This window comes from Bufo gargarizans, chromosome 2, assembly GCF_014858855.1.
Source record: "Bufo gargarizans isolate SCDJY-AF-19 chromosome 2, ASM1485885v1, whole genome shotgun sequence".
NCBI lineage: Eukaryota > Metazoa > Chordata > Amphibia > Anura > Bufonidae > Bufo > Bufo gargarizans.
In genome coordinates, this window is record NC_058081.1 from 323,615,147 (window position 1) to 323,636,124 (window position 20,978).

General features: G+C 44.5%; 1 protein-coding gene across 1 annotated transcript in view; it reads right to left on the minus strand.

Moving 5' to 3' along the window:
- Positions 1-20,251, minus strand: part of NTN4 (netrin 4) — a 160,259-nt gene extending 140,008 nt beyond the window's left edge. The window contains exon 1 of the mRNA XM_044280539.1: positions 19,863-20,251. Within this exon, the coding sequence (XP_044136474.1) occupies positions 19,863-19,917 (55 nt within the window). The 5' untranslated portion in view covers positions 19,918-20,251. The remainder of the gene's footprint in view (positions 1-19,862) is intronic.
- Positions 20,252-20,978: the final 727 nt, after the last annotated feature.

Here is a 20,978-nt window from a genome sequence, read left to right on the forward strand (position 1 = left end):
TCAGTGTACCTTCCTGTGCCTCTCGCATGCTAATGAACGCTTTGATAATGGAAGCTGTTTTTAGCATTAACACTACATGCTCTGGAAGGGCGCCGAGGGCCACATGAATTGATCCCACGGGCCGGAGGTTTGTTTTCATTCCCAAAATATATTTACATGAGCGCTATTATAAGAATGCAGGTAGACGTGTTCTTTTATGCAGATCTATTGCTTTCAGTCTTTAAACACATCTTTTATTATATCTGTAGACAATTCAGAGGAGCTCACCAGCAACCTACTGGAGCCCAGTCTTTCAGATACCAGCTGAAAACTAAAAAATACTGAAACACAATTAGACTGGCTCACAGTATTTTTGCATTTATTACACTTAATAAAAATCACAATTATTTACTGTTGTAATTGTAAAATAATAAAATTAATAAAATTAATTGCCCACTAAATATAAAACATATCCTAGTAGTATATCAAAATAGCATAAATATATGGGTATCTTGGATGCGGAGCTCACGCATATACCCAACTAACAGGAGTACTCCAAAGGGATAATAGGACCACTTGATTATGCTGTGTGGTGTCGGTCAATAGCGCATTGAATCCATACTTTGACAATGTTCAGATAGTTATAAAATGACTTGCCAAATGTTCAACATACCAATCGGTAAGAAGATATCCACCCTGCGGTCCACGGAATGTTCTTATAATATCCGGGGGGTACTTTGTACTTATTCTCGTAGCGGTATCTGCTGACTACCTCCTGCCACGAGGTAGTATCACCGCTTCTCCTTCTCGGCGTCTCACGTGACCTGACCTGTAGATGGTTCACTTGGTCGGTGATGACATCCACCTGCGCCAGCGGAGTAGCGGGAGTTCGTGTAGCAGAGCTATACCGGTACGGGGTTCGACTCCCCTTCACAGGAACTGTTTAGATGGTATTGGTTTCGTGTTAAGTCACAATTATTTTCAGTTTGAGTCCAATTGTTATTTGCAGACGACTGGCACCGCCATGGGTACCAGGTTCGCCCCGAGTTATGCCAATCTATTTATGGCAGCATGGGAACAGGACATCATTTCCCCCAAACTCGGGGCGGACCTGGTCCTATGGCGGCGCTATATCGATGATGTTTTATTAATATGGAGAGGCTCATATGCCTCACTAATGCAGTTCATACAAGAAATTAATAATAATGAGCTCAACCTGAAATTTACGGCAAATATTAATTCACAAGCTGTCGAGTTCCTGGACTTGCATATACACAAAAAACAGGAAACACTGGTCTGTAGTACGTTCCAAAAAGATGTAGCCAAAAATAGTTTCATTTTAAGCACAAGCTGCCACCTCCCAAGGTGGCTCCTAAATGTCCCTTACTCCCAGTTTAGACGTCTAAAACGAAATTGCACAGAAAAAGAACAGTTTGAGGCAGAGGCAGAACACCTGAAAACACAATTTTTAGCTAAAAAATATTCCAATGGACTATTGGAGGATGCAATCAAAAAAGTAAGACAATTGGATAGAACTACCTTTTTTAAATCTGAGGTAATGTCTAAAAGGATTAGAGATAAAGAACAAACTGCAAAAATGATTCTCCCATTCAATAAAGACTATTGGATGGTGAACAACATCATACATAAACATTGGCACCATCTAAAAAACGATAAAATCTTGGGCTCTATACTCCCGGTTCTTCCTCCAATTGTTTATACCCGGGCTCCCAATTTAGGGCTGCAAGTAGCCCCCACGATAAGAAAAAAGAGCATAGAACCAATGATAACTCCATGGTCCAATTTAAAAGGGTTTTTCAGGTGTGGTTGCTGCCATAATTGCAAACAGACCCACTTTGAGAGAAATCTGAGAACTATATCTTCAACATCTAATGATTTCAAGTGGGAGATTAAAGAAATTCTATCGTGCAATAGTAAGGCAGTTATCTATGTTATACAATGCCCATGCCCAAAACAGTATATAGGACGGACCAAAAGAGTGTTCAAAACTAGGATCGCAGAACATATTAATAACATTAAAAAACAATCAGAAACACACCCCCTGTCAAAACATTTCAAATTACACCATGCAGGAGATCCTAGTAAATTGAGATACTGTGCCATCCAGTCAGTTAAATTAGACTGGAGAGGAGGGGACTTCTTGGCAAAAATGTCCAGACAAGAATCAAAGAAGATCTTTGAGTTTGGGTCCCTGATGCCACAGGGACTGAATTCAGAGATCGAAATTTTTGGTTTCCTATAGGAGAGGGTGGTAGGACCACATGGTTAGTCGGTGTTGGGTTGTTGGCGACACGCCGACTTTCCCTGCGTTCCTCCCCCCCTCTCCCTCCAACGTAGATCAGTCCAGGACCTTCAAACTCAGGATTCAGCTATAAAGTTGTCAATACCATACCATCATTGCTTATCCATGTCTTATTTTTATTTTTTTTATTTTTCTATCTCATATGTCTATTTGTATTTTTATTTCTATTTTTATTTATCTTTAGTTTATTTTTATTTCTATTTTTTATTTTATTTTATGATAATTGTATTCTATTTTATTTTATTGTCCCTTTTACTGTCCTTTTCTATATAGAAGGTTTTTATGTAAAAATAATGTCTATAGTTCTTTTTATATTTGGTACTATATAGTATATATATGTTGCCCACAAAGCTTGACACGTGTGTCAAAAACCCTCTGTCTGGATCCATGACAAAATCAGGCTGCAAGTGATAAATTCCCTGCAGCCAACTAATTAAGAATCCAGACCAGATATTTCATCAAACCCAAAAAGGGGATATAAAGACATGTCCAGCCAGTACACAGGTAGCATTTCACATTTGCCTACTGAGGAAGGAACTACGGTTCTGAAACGCGTCTAGGATAAATCAGTGTGAACAGGACCCAGCCAGTGGTGCGCTATTTCTGTCTAAGCACAAAAAAAGGATCCGTGCTATTTATTATCTAGAACCACCCAAGAAAAAACCATGCGGCAACGGCAGCGACTTAATCTTTAAAGAGGACTGATTCAACTACCATCTAAACAGTTCCTGTGAAGGGGAGTCGAACCCCGTACCGGTATAGCTCTGCTACACGAACTCCCGCTACTCCGCTGGCGCAGGTGGATGTCATCACCGACCAAGTGAACCATCTACAGGTCAGGTCACGTGAGACGCCGAGAAGGAGAAGCGGTGATACTACCTCGTGGCAGGAGGTAGTCAGCAGATACCGCTACGAGAATAAGTACAAAGTACCCCCCGGATATTATAAGAACATTCCGTGGACCGCAGGGTGGATATCTTCTTACCGATTGGTATGTTGAACATTTGGCAAGTCATTTTATAACTATCTGAACATTGTCAAAGTATGGATTCAATGCGCTATTGACCGACACCACACAGCATAATCAAGTGGTCCTATTATCCCTTTGGAGTACTCCTGTTAGTTGGGTATATGCGTGAGCTCCGCATCCAAGATACCCATATATTTATGCTATTTTGATATACTACTAGGATATGTTTTATATTTAGTGGGCAATTAATTTTATTATTTTACAATTACAACAGTAAATAATTGTGATTTTTATTAAGTGTAATAAATGCAAAAATACTGTGAGCCAGTCTAATTGTGTTTCAGTATTTTTATTATATCTGGTTAAGGCCTCCTGCACACGACAGTATTTTTTAACGTCCCGCAAAACGTGGTTACGTTGTACCGTGATTCGTGCCCGTTTTTTTCTTCCGTGGGTCTTTTTGGAGGATCCACGGACATGAAAAATGAAAAAAAAAATCTAAGTCAAGTTTGCCATTGAAATGATGGGAAAAAACGGACACGGATCACGGACACGGCTGACAATCTTGTTGGCATCCGTGATTTTTCACGGACCCATTGACTTGAATGGGTCCGAGAACCGTTGGGCATGAAAAAAAAAATAGAACAGGTCGTATTTTTTTCACGGCCAGGAAACACGGATCACGGATGCGGCTGCCAAACGGTGCAATCCAGCAGCAATGGCCGTGCTTGTACACCATAGGAAAAGGCGCCAGCCTCTCTGGTGGCTGGCGCCGCAGGAGCTCACATAGGCATGCATGCACTGTAGCTCCCCTGCCGGCCACCTCGTATCTGCACTGCAGCAGTGGCCGTAACCCCCTGGAAATGAGCAATATGTAATGTGATGGAAAAATGAATCAAGCCAGCAAAGGAGGCAATATGGACAATGACAATACATTAGTAAATGCTTTGTATTGACTTTCTCTATATGATAAATGCCATTTGCTGAGGTGAGACAACCCCTTTAACTTTTCCACCCTCCAAGGCCTTGGTCACACATATTGCAGGAGCAATCTCTGCATAGAGGAAATGGCTGCAGCAGAGTATAGCTGAGCAGCAGGCATCTTTCCTATACCTGGCTGCGGACATTTCCTCAATATAGTGTTTTCCCCTGCAATATGTGTAACCAAGGCCTGGGAGGGCAAAAAGGTTAAAAGGAAACCCCTTGTACTGCGTGTGTGCCAAATACAGTGGTAATCGCACTGCAAAGAGACTTTAGAGCCAGGAGTGAATCAATCTATATACCTGGTCCTGTCAGTCAAAGAGGTAGAGGCACAGCATGTAGAGAGTGAGAGGTGCAACGGCAACACCCTTGTTGCACCCATGGACTAACTTACATATGATGAATACATTTTCTGTGCAATAAGGCCAGGAAGTGACATGGGAGAAAAGAACATTAGACAGCTGGCAGGGCACACCGGACATGTAAGCTGGTTTTAATAGGATATTAAATAGACTCCCTGATCACCCCCCTGTCATTGATTACCCCCCTGGAAGGCTCCATTCAGATGGCCGTATGTGTTTTGCAGATCCGCGGTGTCCGTGTTTTGAGGATCCATGGATCCGCGGATCCGCAAAACACATACGGACGTCTGAATGGAGCCTTACAGGGGGGTGATCACCCAATATAGACTCCCTGATCACCCTGTCATTGATCACCCCCCCTGTAAGGCTCCATTCAGAGGTCCGTATGTGTTTTGCGGATCCACGGATCGGATCCGAAAAACACACACGGACGTCTGTATGGAGCCTTACAGGGGGTGATCTGTAACTACCCCACAAGTGACCCCATTTTGTAAAGAAGACACACCAAGGTATTTTGTGAGGGGCATAGTGAGTTCATGGAAGTTTTTATTTTTTGTCACTAGTTAGTGGAATATAAGACTTTGTAAGAAAAAAAAAGAATATTAAAATCATCATTTTCCGCTAACTTGTGCCAAAAAATAAAATAAAAATAATTCTAGGAACTCGCCATGCCCCTCACGGAATACCTTGGGGTGTCTTCTTTCAAAAATGGGGTCACTTGTGGGGTATTTATACTGCCCTGGCATTTTAGGGGCCATAATGCGTGAGAAGTAGTTTGAAATCCAAATGTGTTAGAAATGCCCTGTGAAATCCTAAAGGTGCTCTTTAGAATTTGGGCCCCTTTGCCCACCTAGGCTGCAAAAAAGTGTCACACATGTGGTATCACGGTACTCAGAAGAAGTAGGGCTATGTGTTTTGGGGTGTCTTTTTACATATAATGATGCTGGGTGAGATAAATATCAAATGACAACTTTGTATAAAAAAAAATGGGAAAAGTTGTCTTTTAGAGAGATATTTCTCTCACCCATCATGGGTACATGTAAAAAGACACCCCAAAACACATTGCCCAACTTCTCCTGAGTACGGCGATACCACATGTGTGACACTTTTTTGCAGCCTAGATGGGCAAAGGGGCCCAAATTCTAAAGAGCACCTTTAGGATTTCACAGGACATTTTTTACACATTTGAATTTCAAACTACTTCTCATGCATTAGGGCCCCTAAAATGCCAGGGTAGTATAATTACCCCACAAGTGACCCCATTTTGGAAAGAAGACACCCCAAGGTATTTCGTGATGGTCATAGTGAGTTCATGGAAGTTTTCATTTTTTGTCACAAGTTAGTGGAATATGAGACGTTGTAAGAAAAAAAATATATAATCATAATTTTCCACTAAATTGTGACAAAAAATAAAAAGTTCTATGAACTCACTATGCCCATTAGTGAATACCTTAGGGTGTCTACTTTCCGAAATGGGGTCATTTGTGGGGGTTTTCTACTGTCTGGCCATTGTAGAACCTCAGGAAACATGACAGGTGCTCAGAAAGTCAGAGCTGCTTCAAAATGCGGAAATTCACATTTTTGTACCATAGTTTGTAAACGCTATAACTTTTACCCAAACCAATAAATATACACTTATTGCATTTTTGTTTATCAAAGACATTTAGAACAGTAAATTTAGAGAAATTTATATAGAAATGTAGTTTAAAAAAAAATTACAACTGAAAGTGAAAAATGAAATTTTTTTGCAAACATTTTGGTAAATTTCGATTAATAACAAAAAAATGTCATCAGCAATGAAATACAACCAAATTAAAGCTCTATTAGTGAGAAGAAAAGGAGGTAAAATTAATTTGGGTGGTAAGTTGCATGACCGAGCAATAAACAGTGAAAGTAGTGTAGTGCAGAATTGTAAAAAGTGGTCTGGTCATTAAGGGTGTTTAAGCCAGGGGAGCTGAGGTGGTTAAAGTGCATTGCAACATTCAGTTTACAAGACTGAACTGATGATGTCTGCAACATAATAATAAACAATCTTTCGGTTGTGTTGTAGTCATGTTGGAGTCTATATATCAGTAGAAGTCACAGATCCATATGTTTGATATTACAGCCGAGTCCCTTTTATCTGAATAGGACTGAGGTGCTCTGAGTTGTAATACTAAGCCCAGCAACAAGCAGCAGTGTGGGGCTATGCCTGGTAGACAAAGAAGGGGCGGCAGCAATATTGTAAATCTGTGACACTGCAGCATTATGTCGTTCCAACACCTCATCACAACTATGACACCAATATGCCCCTTCAGGGGACGACTGGGAACTTATAGTGGCCCCGTTTTGTAATCCGTTCCAAATTGATGGAAGGCAGGGCCAACACAAGTAGACCGGGCCAGCAGTACCATATTGTGGCCCATTATACCATCCCAACAGAGCCAAATACCACCGTCCATCACAAAATACTGCCAGCAGCACAAAATACATCCTCAAAAACTTCCACTGGCCGGCCATGAGGAGGTCTCAGGCGGCCCCCTGGGCGTCGGTGCACCAGGAAATTTCTCTGTAAGGTCTATGGCCAATGCGCCCCTTCATGCCCATCCTCAACTAGTTGATACATTTTAGGATATGTGAGGATACAAATATAGTATAAAAAAAAACTAATATATATATATATATATATATATATATATATATATATATATACACACACACACACATGAAACAAACAATAAGTTTGAAATGCAGTGTACTCTTCAATGGTGCAAAAATTATTTAGCTTCTTATTTTATTACTTTCTTTAATGATTTTAAAGGGGTTGTCGGGGACATACCCTTATTTTCACCCAGGCACCCCCCTGAGGCTAGCATCGGAGCATCTCATGCTCCGATGTGCTCCCTTGCCCTGTGCTAAATCGTGCAGGGCACGGGCTCTTTTGTTTAAACTTCTACCCGGCAGTGTTTGGCTCCGGATCCATCACCGGCTCCGGATCCAGTTTTACTGGCTAGGGCAGCGCTAAATCGCGCCCATCAGTGCCGGTGATGTCACCGGGCTTCCTGGCAATCCCATGGAGATCCCCGGTATGTCACCGGATCTCCCAAAAATCCTTTTGCCCTGCGCAATTTAGCTCAGGGCAAAGGAGCTCATCGGCACATGAACTGCTCTGATGCTTAAGTCAGGGGGGCTGCCGGGTTGAAAATGGAGGTATGTCCGGGTTCAGACAAGCCCTTTAAGGCCTTAAGTAAAACCTGGGAACAGCGGAGCAGGAAGTGGCAGTGGAGAAAAGTAGGAAGTATCACTTCTTTTGTCATTTTAGGTCATTTACAGCTGCTGCTGAGATTTCATTTAACTTGGTCAACCCCTTTAACTCCCTTGCACTTGGCTGGTGAAACACAAAACACAGTCAGGTCTCTATTTCAGCTCTTACAGGAAGAAATGAGGTTCAGTACTTTTTCTTCCTCTTAGAAGCCACATTCATGACAGAGACACAGCCATGAAACTACTGAGGTGCCACCGCAGCCGGAAACTGTACCGATCTGTGATCACCATGTATGCGTGCCCTCACGTAACCACTGGTCCCCACACATCCTCATGGCTAGGTCAGAATGTCCTACATGGCAAGAAATTTGTTGAAATGACCACCCTGCTTCTCTCTGTTCAATGATGCGCCCCTCTCAAAGTCTGTGAACTGGGCAAAATGTCTCCAAGTGTGTTGTAGAAGCATGTCTAGCAGTCAAGGATCTCTCACCAAGAGATACACTACTGAAAAGTAGCCTCTCAGGACCTTTTTAAAGGTCAGAAGGGGAAGCACTTTTACACTCTCTTGTAGCGAGATAAAGTTTCTAATCAGACCTCCCTTTTGGACCACAATCATGTTCTCTTCCTCAAGTACCATCTGCACATTCTTCTCAAAATGACTGTTGAACTGGCACCTCCAATACAGCAGGTGTCAATCCACTGTGTTACAGAACAGATATAACTTAGGGCTACTCCTAGGGGCACTGTCTAATTGGCCCACCCGTTAACCCCTGTACAGGGAAGCTCTTATAAAAGGACATAACTGTCCCTAAATACTGTATAAGAGCTTCCCCCCGCTTCCCTGCACTGCCTGTAATGAGTGCTTACCGCTCACACAGGCATCGCTCCTGGCGGGTGGTTCCTTAGTCAGCACGCCGGGAGTGCAGGGGGAAAGCAGCGCCCGCTCAGCCCGTCTCTCCTATGCCGATAGAAGACGGATATCCCTTAGCAACACTCATTTGGGAGAGCGCTGCTAAGGGACAGTTCAGCCCAAGTTTTCTACTGAAAATAAACGTTTTCCCTAAATAAAGTATATTACAAAAATGGTCCCTGTCACTGTCCCTACACATTAGCAAATAAAAAAAAAAAAAACGGTTACTCTTTAAATAAAACCCAGTTACAGATAAAATCCACACAGAAACTATTTTAAGAAAGAAAACACATCCATCTCAGTAAACACTCCAAAAGGTATCCATAGCTTTTAAGCCACAGTAAAACCAAAGAGAGGTAACTGGCATTCGGTAAGGGCTCTGCGCAAATGCCGGTCCACAATATACAGACACTGGTCATGCTGACTTTGTTGCTGAAAAGCTGCAGATTAAAGGCAGATTTCAATCTTTGCACTGGAAAACACGAAATCTGTGCTGAAATCCGTAGTATAAATTGATATGTTGCAGATTTTGAAGTCTGCACCACAGGTCAATTTCTGCTGTGGATTTTTCTGCTACGTGTGAAACTGTTAGGCCCCTTTCACACGGGCGAGTATTCCGCGCGGATGCGATGCGCGAGTTGAACGCATTGCACCCGCACTGAATCCCGACCCATTCATTTCTATGGGGCTGTTCACATGAGCGGTTTACTTGTGCGTTGCGTGAAAATCGCAGCATGCTCCGCTTTGTGCGTTTTTCACGTAACGCAGGCCCCATAGAAATGAATGGGGTTGCGTGAAAATCGCAAGCATCCACAAGCAAGTGCGGATGCGGTGCGATTTTCACGCACGGTTGCTAGGAGACGATCGGGATGGAGACCCGATCATTATTATTTTCCCTTATAACATGGTTATAAGGGAAAATAATAGGACCTTTGGTGACGTCACAGTCATCACATGATCCATCACATTATCTTTTACCATGGTGACGGATCATGTGATGACCGGAGTGACGTCACCACAGGTCCTGTTGCTGCACACAGCTAAGATGAAGACAGAAGGAGATGCCGGGCTTCGCGATCAAGTCGATTAAGGTGAGTTAAATTATTTGTAATTTTTTTTTAACCCCTCCAGCGCTATTTTACTATGCATTCTGTACTCAGAATGCTATTATTTTCTCTTATAACCATGTTATAAGGGAAAATACAATCTACAGAATACCGATCCCAAGCCCGAACTTCTGTGAACATGCGCGATTTTTCTCAAGCGAGTGCAAAACGCATTACAATGTTTTGCACTTGCGCAGAAAAATCACGTGTGTTCCCGCAACGCACCCGCACATTTTCCCGCCACGCCCGTGTGAAAGGGGCCTTTTACATGTGCACTTGGCAGCTGAAGGCTTCCGTGGTTGGTCCCATGTTCATGATATGTTCCTGCATTGCTAATGTATTAATATATGCAAATGAGTTTCTAGGAGCAATGGGGGCATTGCCGTTACTCCTAGAGGCTTAGCTTTCTCTGCTACTGCTATACCCTCTGCACCTTGATTGACAAGGCTAGGTGTGATGGTATTTGGACTGCACTGCCTGGCCCTGTCAAGCAAAGTGTAGGGGGCGCTTCAGTTGCAGAGAGCAGAGCCTATAGGTGTAATGTCAACACCCCTGTTGCTCCTAGAGGCTCATTTGCATATATTAAAACTCTAACTTTCTCAATGCTGGCATATAGGAACATGGGGCCAACACAGATGTCTTCAGCTGCCAAGTACACATGTAACAGGTCAGCCTGTGTCATAGGTACAAATCTGCTGACAGATGCCCCTTTTTTTAACAGACTTTTTTCACTGACGCCTTTCTGAGAAACAAACATTAAAACGGTCCCCTTCATTCAAAAAACCTGGCGTGCGAATAACTCCACAGACTACCAATGTTCTTAAAGAGAACCTGTCCCCTCTCCTGACATGCCTGTTTTAATAACTACATGCAGGTACCGAGGGGTGTTAAAGGGGTTGTCCGGGCTTTTAATAATGATGACCTATGCTCAGTATAGGTCATCAATGTCAGATCAGCGTGGGTCCGATACCCCCGCCAATCAGCTGTATGAGCAGTGTGCACGTGCCGTCCCCTGACTCTCTTCCTGCTGTTGCTGCTATGTCAATGGCAAAGCAGCAGTGAGCAGGAAGAGAGATGGCACGTGCACACTGCGCGCGTCGTCTTCTCATACAGCTGATGGTGTCGGACCCCCTGCTGATCTGATATTGCTGACCTATCCTGAGGATAGGTCATCAATAATAAAATCCCGGACAACCCCTTTAACCAGTTGGGGATGTCTTCCTGCAGTCTGACAATGGCAGCACTGACTGGATAGAATGAGACTCTAACACCCCTCAGTATCATTACTGCAGACTGCTAGCAATTCAATCATAACTTCTAGTAGAAATAATAAAGGAATGGCACAACATAAAGCCATAAGAACAGATGCTCTGGAATTGGTATTACACTAGGATAAATGTAGCTATTAAATGCCTGGTCAGGAGTGGTCCTATTCAAATGTGTGACGGCCGTTAAAAAACTGACCGTCATGCGTCAGTTTTTCACGGTCATGTGATGAGGTTAGGTTCACATCTGCAGTGGATGTTCTGGCAGTAGCCTTCATTGCAGATTTCAGCAAAAAATAAATAAATGACAAAATACCGTTGCGCGCTGCAGTATATTGTCAGGCAGAATGCCAGTATCCATGCTGAAAACCAAATGGACGCCATTCTAGGCAATGGGTTGGGTGCTGGCAGTATCTAGCCAGAAAAGAAACACTAGTATGGAAATCTACTGCACATGGGCACGCAGATGTGCAGATGCCACGTGGCTATGTAATCCCCTAATCGCTACTTATTCATTTATGTAGTATGACTATAACACTGTTTGTATGTTTAGCAATCTACATCAAATAACTACAAATGGAAACTGTCATCAAACTAATTGAGTGAGGCTTGGCTGACATTCAATGATCCTCCAGCACAGGATCTGGCACACAGCATGCTCTCTACTTGGCTATGTTCACATGACTAAAATACGTGGCAGATCAGCAGACAGATCCGCACGTTTCTGGTGGCGGTAACGCTGTCAACCCACGGAATACCAGAACCTATTTTAGCCCTTCCCTATTAACTTCCACTGGGAATGCAATATAAAATACACTTGAAAGACGCAGCATGCCACTTGCCAAGTTTATTTAAAATCTGGTGCGTAAAAAAAACAACACAATTATGTACACACAATTGCCTTTTTCTACCTAAAATCAACGAGAAGGTGTTGGTCGCTGAAAGGAGTAGATTTCTGACGTAATTTACACCTGTTTCCAGGCGTAAACGTCAGTGAATTTGCCAGGTCTGATGGCCCAGCCCCACCATGACCGAGTGGCGAGAATGACATAAAAACGCCTAGGCAACAAAAAAATTTCATACAGGCATTTAAAAAGTTGCAAAAAGAGGCCTTGCAACCGATTTTTTTTTGTTTTTTTTTACACCAAACTGGTTTTAGTAAATGGCCCCCCCCCACTATATGGAGTATTGGGACACATCTCATACTTGAATTCAGGTGATTCATTTAATCCAGGGATGGCCAACCTGAGGCTCTCCAGCTGTTGCAAAACTACATCATGCCCGGACAGTCTACAGCTATCAGCCTACAGCAGGACATGGTGGGAGTTGTAGTTTTAAAACAGCTGGAGAGCCGCAGGCTGCTGTAGGCTGTCAGGGAATGATGGGAGTTGTAGTTTTGCAACAGCAGGAGGGCCGCAGGTTGAGCATGGCCGATTTAATCCTATTGCCACAGGTGTATAAAATCCGGGACCTAGCCATGTAGTCTGCCTTTACAAACATTTGTGAAAGAATGGGTCCTCCTAAAGAGCTCACTGAATTCCAGAGTAGTACTGTAATAGGATGTCACCAATGTAACAAATCAGTTTGTGAAATTTCTTCCCTCCTGGATATTATTATTAGATATGAGTGGTCTTATTCCAAAGTAGAAGTATTTAGGAACCACAGAAAGTCATCTATGAAATGGAGACCACGTTACAGAACAGGGTGTCCGAGTTCTGAGGCACATAGGGTGTCATTTATCAACTAATATACGGCACTTTGTGGCATATATTAGTCGCAGATTTTGTCAGAAAGGGGGAGTGGTGTGGGTGCGTAAAAGGGCGGGCCGGCAGGCCTGTCTCATTTATCATTTTCTATGCCAGTTTTTTCTACACCAGCAGGGAAGCTGACGTAAGTTTAAGCTTGTTGTATGCCGCCAGAACATGCGCCTAAGTGATGTAGACGCCTGCATCCACCACCAGCACAGGGGTATTAAGACCGGCATATAAGTCGCCTGTCTTTATAAATGACCCCAATCTGCTGACTCAACTGCAGAGTGTCAAACCTCTTCTGACATAAACATCAGCACAAACTGTGCCCAGCGAACTTCAATGCCATGTGTTGGCTGAAGTGGTGTACAGCATACTGCCACTAGACTCTGGACTAATGGAAATATATTCTGCAGAGATACAAATCACACTTCTCTGTCTGGAGTCTGATGGACGAGTCTGGGTTTGGTGAATGACAGAAGAACATTACCTGACTACACTGTGCCAACTGCTTGGTGGAGAAGAAGTGATGTAATGGGGTTATTTTTCAGGGCTTGGTCTAGGCCCCTTAGTTCCAGTGAAGGGAAATCTTAATGCTTCAGCATACCAAGACATTTTAGTAAACTGTATGCTTCCAACTAGGGCTGCAGCTATCGATTATTTTAGTAATCAAGTAATCTATCGACTAACCCAACGATTAATCAAGTACTCTAATAATAAAAAAACTAATAAAAAAGAAAGTTTTCCTTTAAAAAATGTCATCAGACCCCCCGTGCCATCATCAGACCCCCGTTCCATTAGTCCTCTGTGCCATCAGCTCCCCACATGCCATCAGTTCAACCCCCGGTTGCCATCAGCTCCCTCCCAGTGCCATCAGTCCTCTGTGCCATCAGCCCCCCCCCCCGTGCCATCAGTCCTCTGTGCAATCAATCCTCTGTGCCATCAGCTCCCCCCATGCCATCAGTCCTCTGTGCCATCAGCCCTTTATGCCATCAGTCCCCCAATGCCATCAGCTCCCCCCACTGCAATCAATCCTCTGAGCCATCAGTCCCCCTATGCCATCAATCCTCTGTGCCATCAGCCCCCCCCCCCCCCCCCGGGCCATCAGTCCTCCGTGCCATCAGCTCTGTGCCATCAGCCCCCAGTTTCATAATCTCTCCCCAGGCCATCAGCCCCCATGCCATGTATTCTCTGTGACATCAGCTCCCCCCAGTGCCATCAATCCTCTGTGCCATCAGCTCTCCCCATGCCATCAGTTATCTGTGACATCAGTCCCCCTGTGCCATCAGCTCCCCCCAGTGCCATCACCCCCCATGCAATCAGTCCTCTGTGCCATCATCCCCTCTGATGCTAGCGTGCCCTCAGCTCCCCCAGTGCCACCATCTCGGCTCCTAGTCTCCAGCAGCCCTTTAATACTTAACTCTCCTGTAGGGGCGCCGCTCCACAACTCCTGTATTCTTTTCCGCGCGCTGCACTGTCGTCCTGATGTCACACAGCATGCACTATGTCCTAATGATGTGTCAGGAGGACAGGGCAGCGCGCAGCCCGGCAGGTGACCTCGGAGCGGTGACTAGTAGGAAGCACTACACTCCCGCTATGTGGTAACATGACACAAATGAATCCCCGATGCAAAAAATTTGCATCGAGTATTTTTTGTGTCGAATTACTCGATTCAATCGAGTAAATTGTTTCAGCCCTATTTCCAACCTTGTGGAAACAATTTGGGAAGGCCCTTTTGTGTTCCAGCATGACTGTGGCCCAGTGCACAAATCAAGGTCCATAAAGGCAGGGTTGGGCGAGTTTGGAGTGGAAGAACCCTGACCTCAACCCCATTGAACACCTTTGGGATGAAGTATAATGGAGATTGCGAGCCAGGTCCTCTCGTCCAAAATCGGTGTCTGACCCCACAAAATCTCTTTTGAATGAATGGGCAAAATTCCTACGGGCACACTCCAAAATCTTACAGAAAGTCTTCACAGTACAGGGGAGGCTGTTTTAGCTGCAATGGGCGGCCCAACTACATATTAATAACTATGGATTAAGAACAGGCTATCATAAAAGCTTCTTTAGGTGTAACACGCAGGCGTCACAATACTTTTGTCCACATAGTGTATGTCACACATTGTAACTTCCAAGGTGCTAGTAAGTATTCCTATTCATTTGGAATTCATTTTCAGAAAAGACAAGTGCCACATGAAAGTAAAGAAAGTGTTAAACCTGGGAACTGTATGAGTAACAACTGCAAACTGGGAAAGTGTTCAGCTATGTAATATTATGTAATGGATGTCCTAGCTAAACAAGCAGCATCTGCACAAACACAATAGTGCATGAGGCTTACGTATTAGTCATACGCTACAAAAATGTGCTACTCCAAAAAAAAAAAAAAGCATTTACCGTATTTTTTGCCCCAGGAGACACTCCCCCCCCCCCCCCTTCCCCAAGCGCTCATTAGTACTGGAGGACCAGGAATCGGTGAAGGCTATGTACTGACCGCTTCCTGGACCTCAGCTGTTGGCTATGAAGGCTGCGCACAGCGTGAGGGCGCTATGTGACCTCATGCTGTGCATGCCAGTTCACAGAGCACAGCCAACGGAGGAGGAAGAGGATCATGCTGGAGCAGAGGAGGCGTCCAGGAGCAGGAGAGGTAAGTGGTTTATTTATTTTGTCATCTATGGCTGGGGGCTGCTGATTACATATATGGCTGAGGGCTGATTAGAGGCATGGAGGACTGATATGAGGCATGGGGGTCTGACTTGAGGTGTAATGAAAAATATTTTTTTCTTATTGTCCCCCCTCTCAAACCTAGGTGTGTCTTATCGGGCGAAAAATGCGGTACCTAGAAATAACTAAGACGGATAAAGCAAGTCAGGAATAGATGCTGGAAACTGTGAATTACTTTCTATGATAAGGGACAGGAGCTTCTTAAGAGTCATGTATAGCACAGGGTACCAGAAATAAAAAAAATAGAGCCGCCCTCACCTGACATACAAAGGGGTAGTTCATCCTGGTACAAAGGGCAGTACAGGACATGTAGTACCACACTGTACTGTACAGAGCAGCCACTACACAGCCAATACAGGGGTTTTACCAGAGACATGGCCATGTAGGTTGGTTGGATCTGAGGCATTGTATGGCCTCATGCACACGACCGTTGTGTGTTTTGTGGTCTTCAAATTGATAAAACAGACAAGAATAGGACAGGTTATATTTTTTTGCTGTCCACATCTTGTGGCCAGATTGAAGTAAATGGGTCCGCATCCAAGCCGCGAAAACTGCAGCTTGGGTGCGGACCAAAACAACGGTAGTGTGCATGTGGCCTATCTTGAAGGATCACTGTATTTATCTGTGGTGAACATCTGTGCCTAAGAAGTGCAGGCTATAAAAAAAACACGTAAAGTGCCATCTAAACAAGTCACCGTACCTTCAACACTGGAAACTGTGTTAGTCTACATAGTGGAATAAGGATGCCGAGCACTTACCTGAAGTAGCTTCTGTTCCTAGGCACAAAACTGAAAAAAAAGGTGCTCCCTAAAGGCCCCCTTTACATGGACAGATGATCAGGGCAGTTATCAGGAAGGAGCTCGGCTATCTCCAGCAGCCCCATACAGCTGAATGCATGCGTGTCTGCTGCTCCATCCATCTTGTGGTCAGCTTGGTACGCCAGGACCCCTGCTGATCATACATGTATCCCATACCTGACATCAGGTTTCTAATGATGTTCTTGTATAAGGCCTCTTTCACACTAGCGTGTCCGGATAAGGTCCGTTTGCGTTGCGGCAAACCCATGCAATAGGTACGCAATTGCAGTCAGTTTTGACTGCGAATGCGTTCCGTTGTTCAGTTTTTATCGCGCGGGTGCAATGCGTTTTGCACGCGCGTGATAAAAAACTGAATGTGGTACACAGACCCGAACTTCTTTACAGAAGTTCAGGTTTGGGTTCAAGGTTGTGTAGATTGTATTTTTTCCCCTTATAACATGGTTATAGGGGGAAAATAATAGCATTCTGAATACAGACTATATAGTACAATAGGGCTGGAGGGGTTAAAAAATAGAATAAAATTTAACTCACCTTAATCCACTTGTTCGCGCAGCCGGCATCTCTTCTGTCTTCATCTGTGAGCAATAGGACCTTTGATGACGTCACTGCGTTCATCACATGGTCCATCACATGATCCATCACCATGGTTCAACTCACGCATTGCACCCGCGCGGAAAACTCGCCCGTGTGAAAAGGGGCCTAAGTTGTCTGAGGCGCATGATTGCTGTAAAACTTTTATAAGTATGTAAGTCGTATGCCAATGAAGTTCTTGAAGTCAAGCGCTCTAAGTCAAGCTTGCCACGTCCCCTTCCCGCCCCTTCGCATTTGATTGATGGCCTTTTGGATTCTTTCAGGCACAATTCCATCTTGAGATCTTGCGCATGCGCCATTTGATCTCGTTTCCTGCGCCTGCACATTGATCCTTGCTGTAGTGTACATGGCTTCAGTGAGTCAAAGTACAGACTCACGTGGGCAATCGCTTCAGAGAACATTACCCTGCATCAGCGTCAGTCACAGGATCAGGAGCGCCTGCGCGATGACTCGCTAAACTAAGTACAATACAGCGGGGATGGGCAAAATCTCAAGCTGGAATCGCGCCTGAAAGAATTCAAAAGGCCATCAATCAAATGCAAGGGGTGGAAATGAGACGGGGTGATCTTGACTTCAAGCGTGAAAGCCGCTGCCCCCTTGACTTCAAGAACCTTATTTGCATACGACCTGCGGGGGGAATAAGGGCTCTTTCACACGAGCGTGACGGATTGGCTCCGGATGCGTTCAGTGAAACTCGCACCATTTTGCAAGCAAGTTTAGTCAGTTTTGTCTGCGATTGCGGTCAGTTGTTTTCGCGGGAGTGCAATGCATTTTGATGCGTTTTTCATGCGCATGATAAAAAACTGAAGGTTTACAAACAACATCTCTTAACAACCATCAGTGAAAAACGCATTGCTTCCGGATGCAATGCATTTTTCACAGAAGCCCCATTCACTTCTATGGGGCCAGGGCTGCGTGAAAAACGCAGAATATAGAACATGCTGTGTTTTTCACGCAACGCAGAACTAATGAGTAACACAGACCCATTGAAATGAATGAGTCTGGATTCAGTGCGGGTGCTATGCGTTCACGTCACGCATTGCACCCGCACGGAAAACTCGCTCGTGTGGAAGGGGTTTCGCAGCAATCATGTGCTTTTGACATTTTACATGAGAACATCATTAGAAACCTGATGCCAACAGCTGTAAGGTACTGCTGGCAGTTTATCATCAATTTTGGTGCCGACAGGTTCCCTTTAAAGGGGTTGTCCCATCATAGACAATGGGGGCATATCGCTAGTATATGCCCCCATTGTCTTATAGGTCCGCTGGGACCCGCACCTATATCGAGAACAGAGCCCAGCAAGGTGGTGGCTGGAGGACTCCAGGTCGGCCACCACCAAGCCGGCTCCCCATAGAAGTGAATAGGAGCGTACCGGGCATGCACGGCCCCCGCTCCCAATCATTTCTATAGGGCCGACGGAAATAGCCAAGCCAGCGCTCGGCTATTTTCACCGGCCCTATAGAAAATGAATGGAGGGCGGCTGCACGTGCGCAGTACGCCCTCCTTCACTTGCTGGGCTCCGTTCTTGATATAGGTGCGGGTCCCAGCTTTACACTGTATGCGGCCACAATCCGGTTGTACTGAAGAAGGCTATTCAGCCGAAAACGTTCTTTGACTGGAACCGCACAAAATAAAAAGCATTATACTGAAACCCAAATGGAGTACAGGAGTCTTACTAAATTGTATAAGACAATGGGGGCATATCTATCCTAGCGATATGCTCCCATTGTCCATGATGAGACCCCTTTAAGTGTCTTGGGTATACAGTATCTTATACCCTTCAGTAATCATTCATACTGAAAATAATAGAAGTTTCTATTAATGTGGAATGTAATTTTTACACGACACCCAATGGGGAGATTACATAAAACTAGCACAGGGCAAAAAGAGTGTTTTATTTTTTTTTATTTTTTTTTATTTATTTTTTTCCTCCTTTCTTATGTATTCATTAGGAAAACTACATGTGTGATTCCAGACTTTAACACAACAGGTCAGGATGAAGCTTTTATTCTTCAAAGGGCCTGTGAAACCTAACTGGTTGTGATGGAAATCCTCCACCTTTCTTCATACCTTTCCTTCTTTATGCACGGCACGTGTACTTCCAGCCTTAGGCTTTGTGCACACGGCCGTATCTGCATTTCAGTCTGCAGACAACGACCCAGAAAATATGGATACCTTACGTTGGCAGTCCACATTTTTCTCACTCCCATCAGAATAAGAATTGTTCTATAATTTGCAAAACGGTCAGACAGATTTGTACATGGGCCAACAGAAACGAATGTGCTATCTGCAAAAAATGTATCAAGTTTGGACAGGGGATAACTATTAGATCGGTGGAATTCCTACCGCACATGCGGTACGTCCACTCCATTCATTTCTATGGGAGTTCCGGAGATAGGCGGCCACTCTGTTCATTTCAGAAGGGTACAGGGCCCCCGTTCTCATGATCAGTGGGGGTCCCAGCGGCAGAACCCCCACCAATCTAATAGTTATCATTTAAAACAACCAGAATACCCCTTTAAAAAACCCTATTATAGATTTCGTCAAGCATGCAGGACAATGTACATATTCACAGCATGCTACAAATGGACACTATAACGGAAACCTGACGGATCTCATTATAGTCAATGCAATGCTGACGTCCGTAAAAATGTCACATACGGCACAGTGTGAACCTAGACTTACAAGTTTACATTCAACCTTTACCAGAATTTTTCACATGGTCCTGATACTTTCTATCTATATTATGTGACTGTAAGGTCAAGAGCTGTCAGAGGTGAGTCTTATAAGGCGACAGTACAATCATAGCCCTCTACCACAGAAACACACATAAAAGACCAACCTGTAGCCAGTGCAGAAGCCACCAAGAGGGTCACCAGTGACAGAAGAACCTCCATGGTCAGTGATACATAGAAGGGGCATAGGATGCAGCTTTACACCCGCAAGAGTCCTGCTGTCTATTCCATCTCCTCAGGTCCCATCACAGAAGACATGTTATCAGCTCCAGATTCGTGACAGGGGACGCAGGGCTACATGACAACACAGGGCTCCACTCTGCTGCTGGTGTGACATGCCATGTTCTCCTGGCTGCACCTGACCAGCAGCTCTTCCCTGTGCAGAGGACAAGTCCAGGCTGCTGTTTGTCTCGCTGAGATATGAGCGTGTCTTCCCTCCCTGAGATAACAGTGTGGGATGTGTAGAGCTGGTGGAAATAAGTGAAGAGTTAGGGCGGGCTGCTCTGCTAGATGGTGCTCAGCACTGAGCCCGCCCGCTTCCCGCCCTCAGCCTCCAGTTCCCGCCCTCAGCCGTCCTTTCTCTGCGCTCATCTGCACCTCGCATGCATTCCTCTCCTGCACTGTCTGTGTATGGGACCTGACGTGAGAAACCTATCTCCCAGTGCTGACAGAACGCAGCCTCAGTCGTACTTCCTTATTGCTTGGCAGCATGCCCTCATGACACAGTGAATTACTCGGCCATGCAGGCACTATGACAGGGCCATTCTGTGGGGCATTCCTGGAACCAGTGGCGACTCTAGGAACAATATATAGGGGGATACTATAATTTATAATATAATACCTTGGGGGCACTAATAATTTTCACCACTTAATCATAGTACTGAAAATAAAATAAATATATATAAATAAGATTACAACTAGTGTTGAGCGAACTTGTGTTTTAAGTTCGGCGTCTAAAGTTCGGGTTCAGGTTATCGAAGTATCCTGTTATGGATTCCGCCACCACGGACCATAACGGAATTTAGAATCCATAACGGGATTCTTCGATAACCTGAACTCGAACTTTAGACGCCGAACTTAAAACACAAGTTCACTGAACACTAATTACAACATACGAGAGTATTGCGGTATGCAGGGATACCTGATGTTAAATTCCGAAGCCGCACTCTTTTCTGCCTCTGCAGGCCCTGCTAGGCAGAAATACACAGGCAGCCAATGGCAGT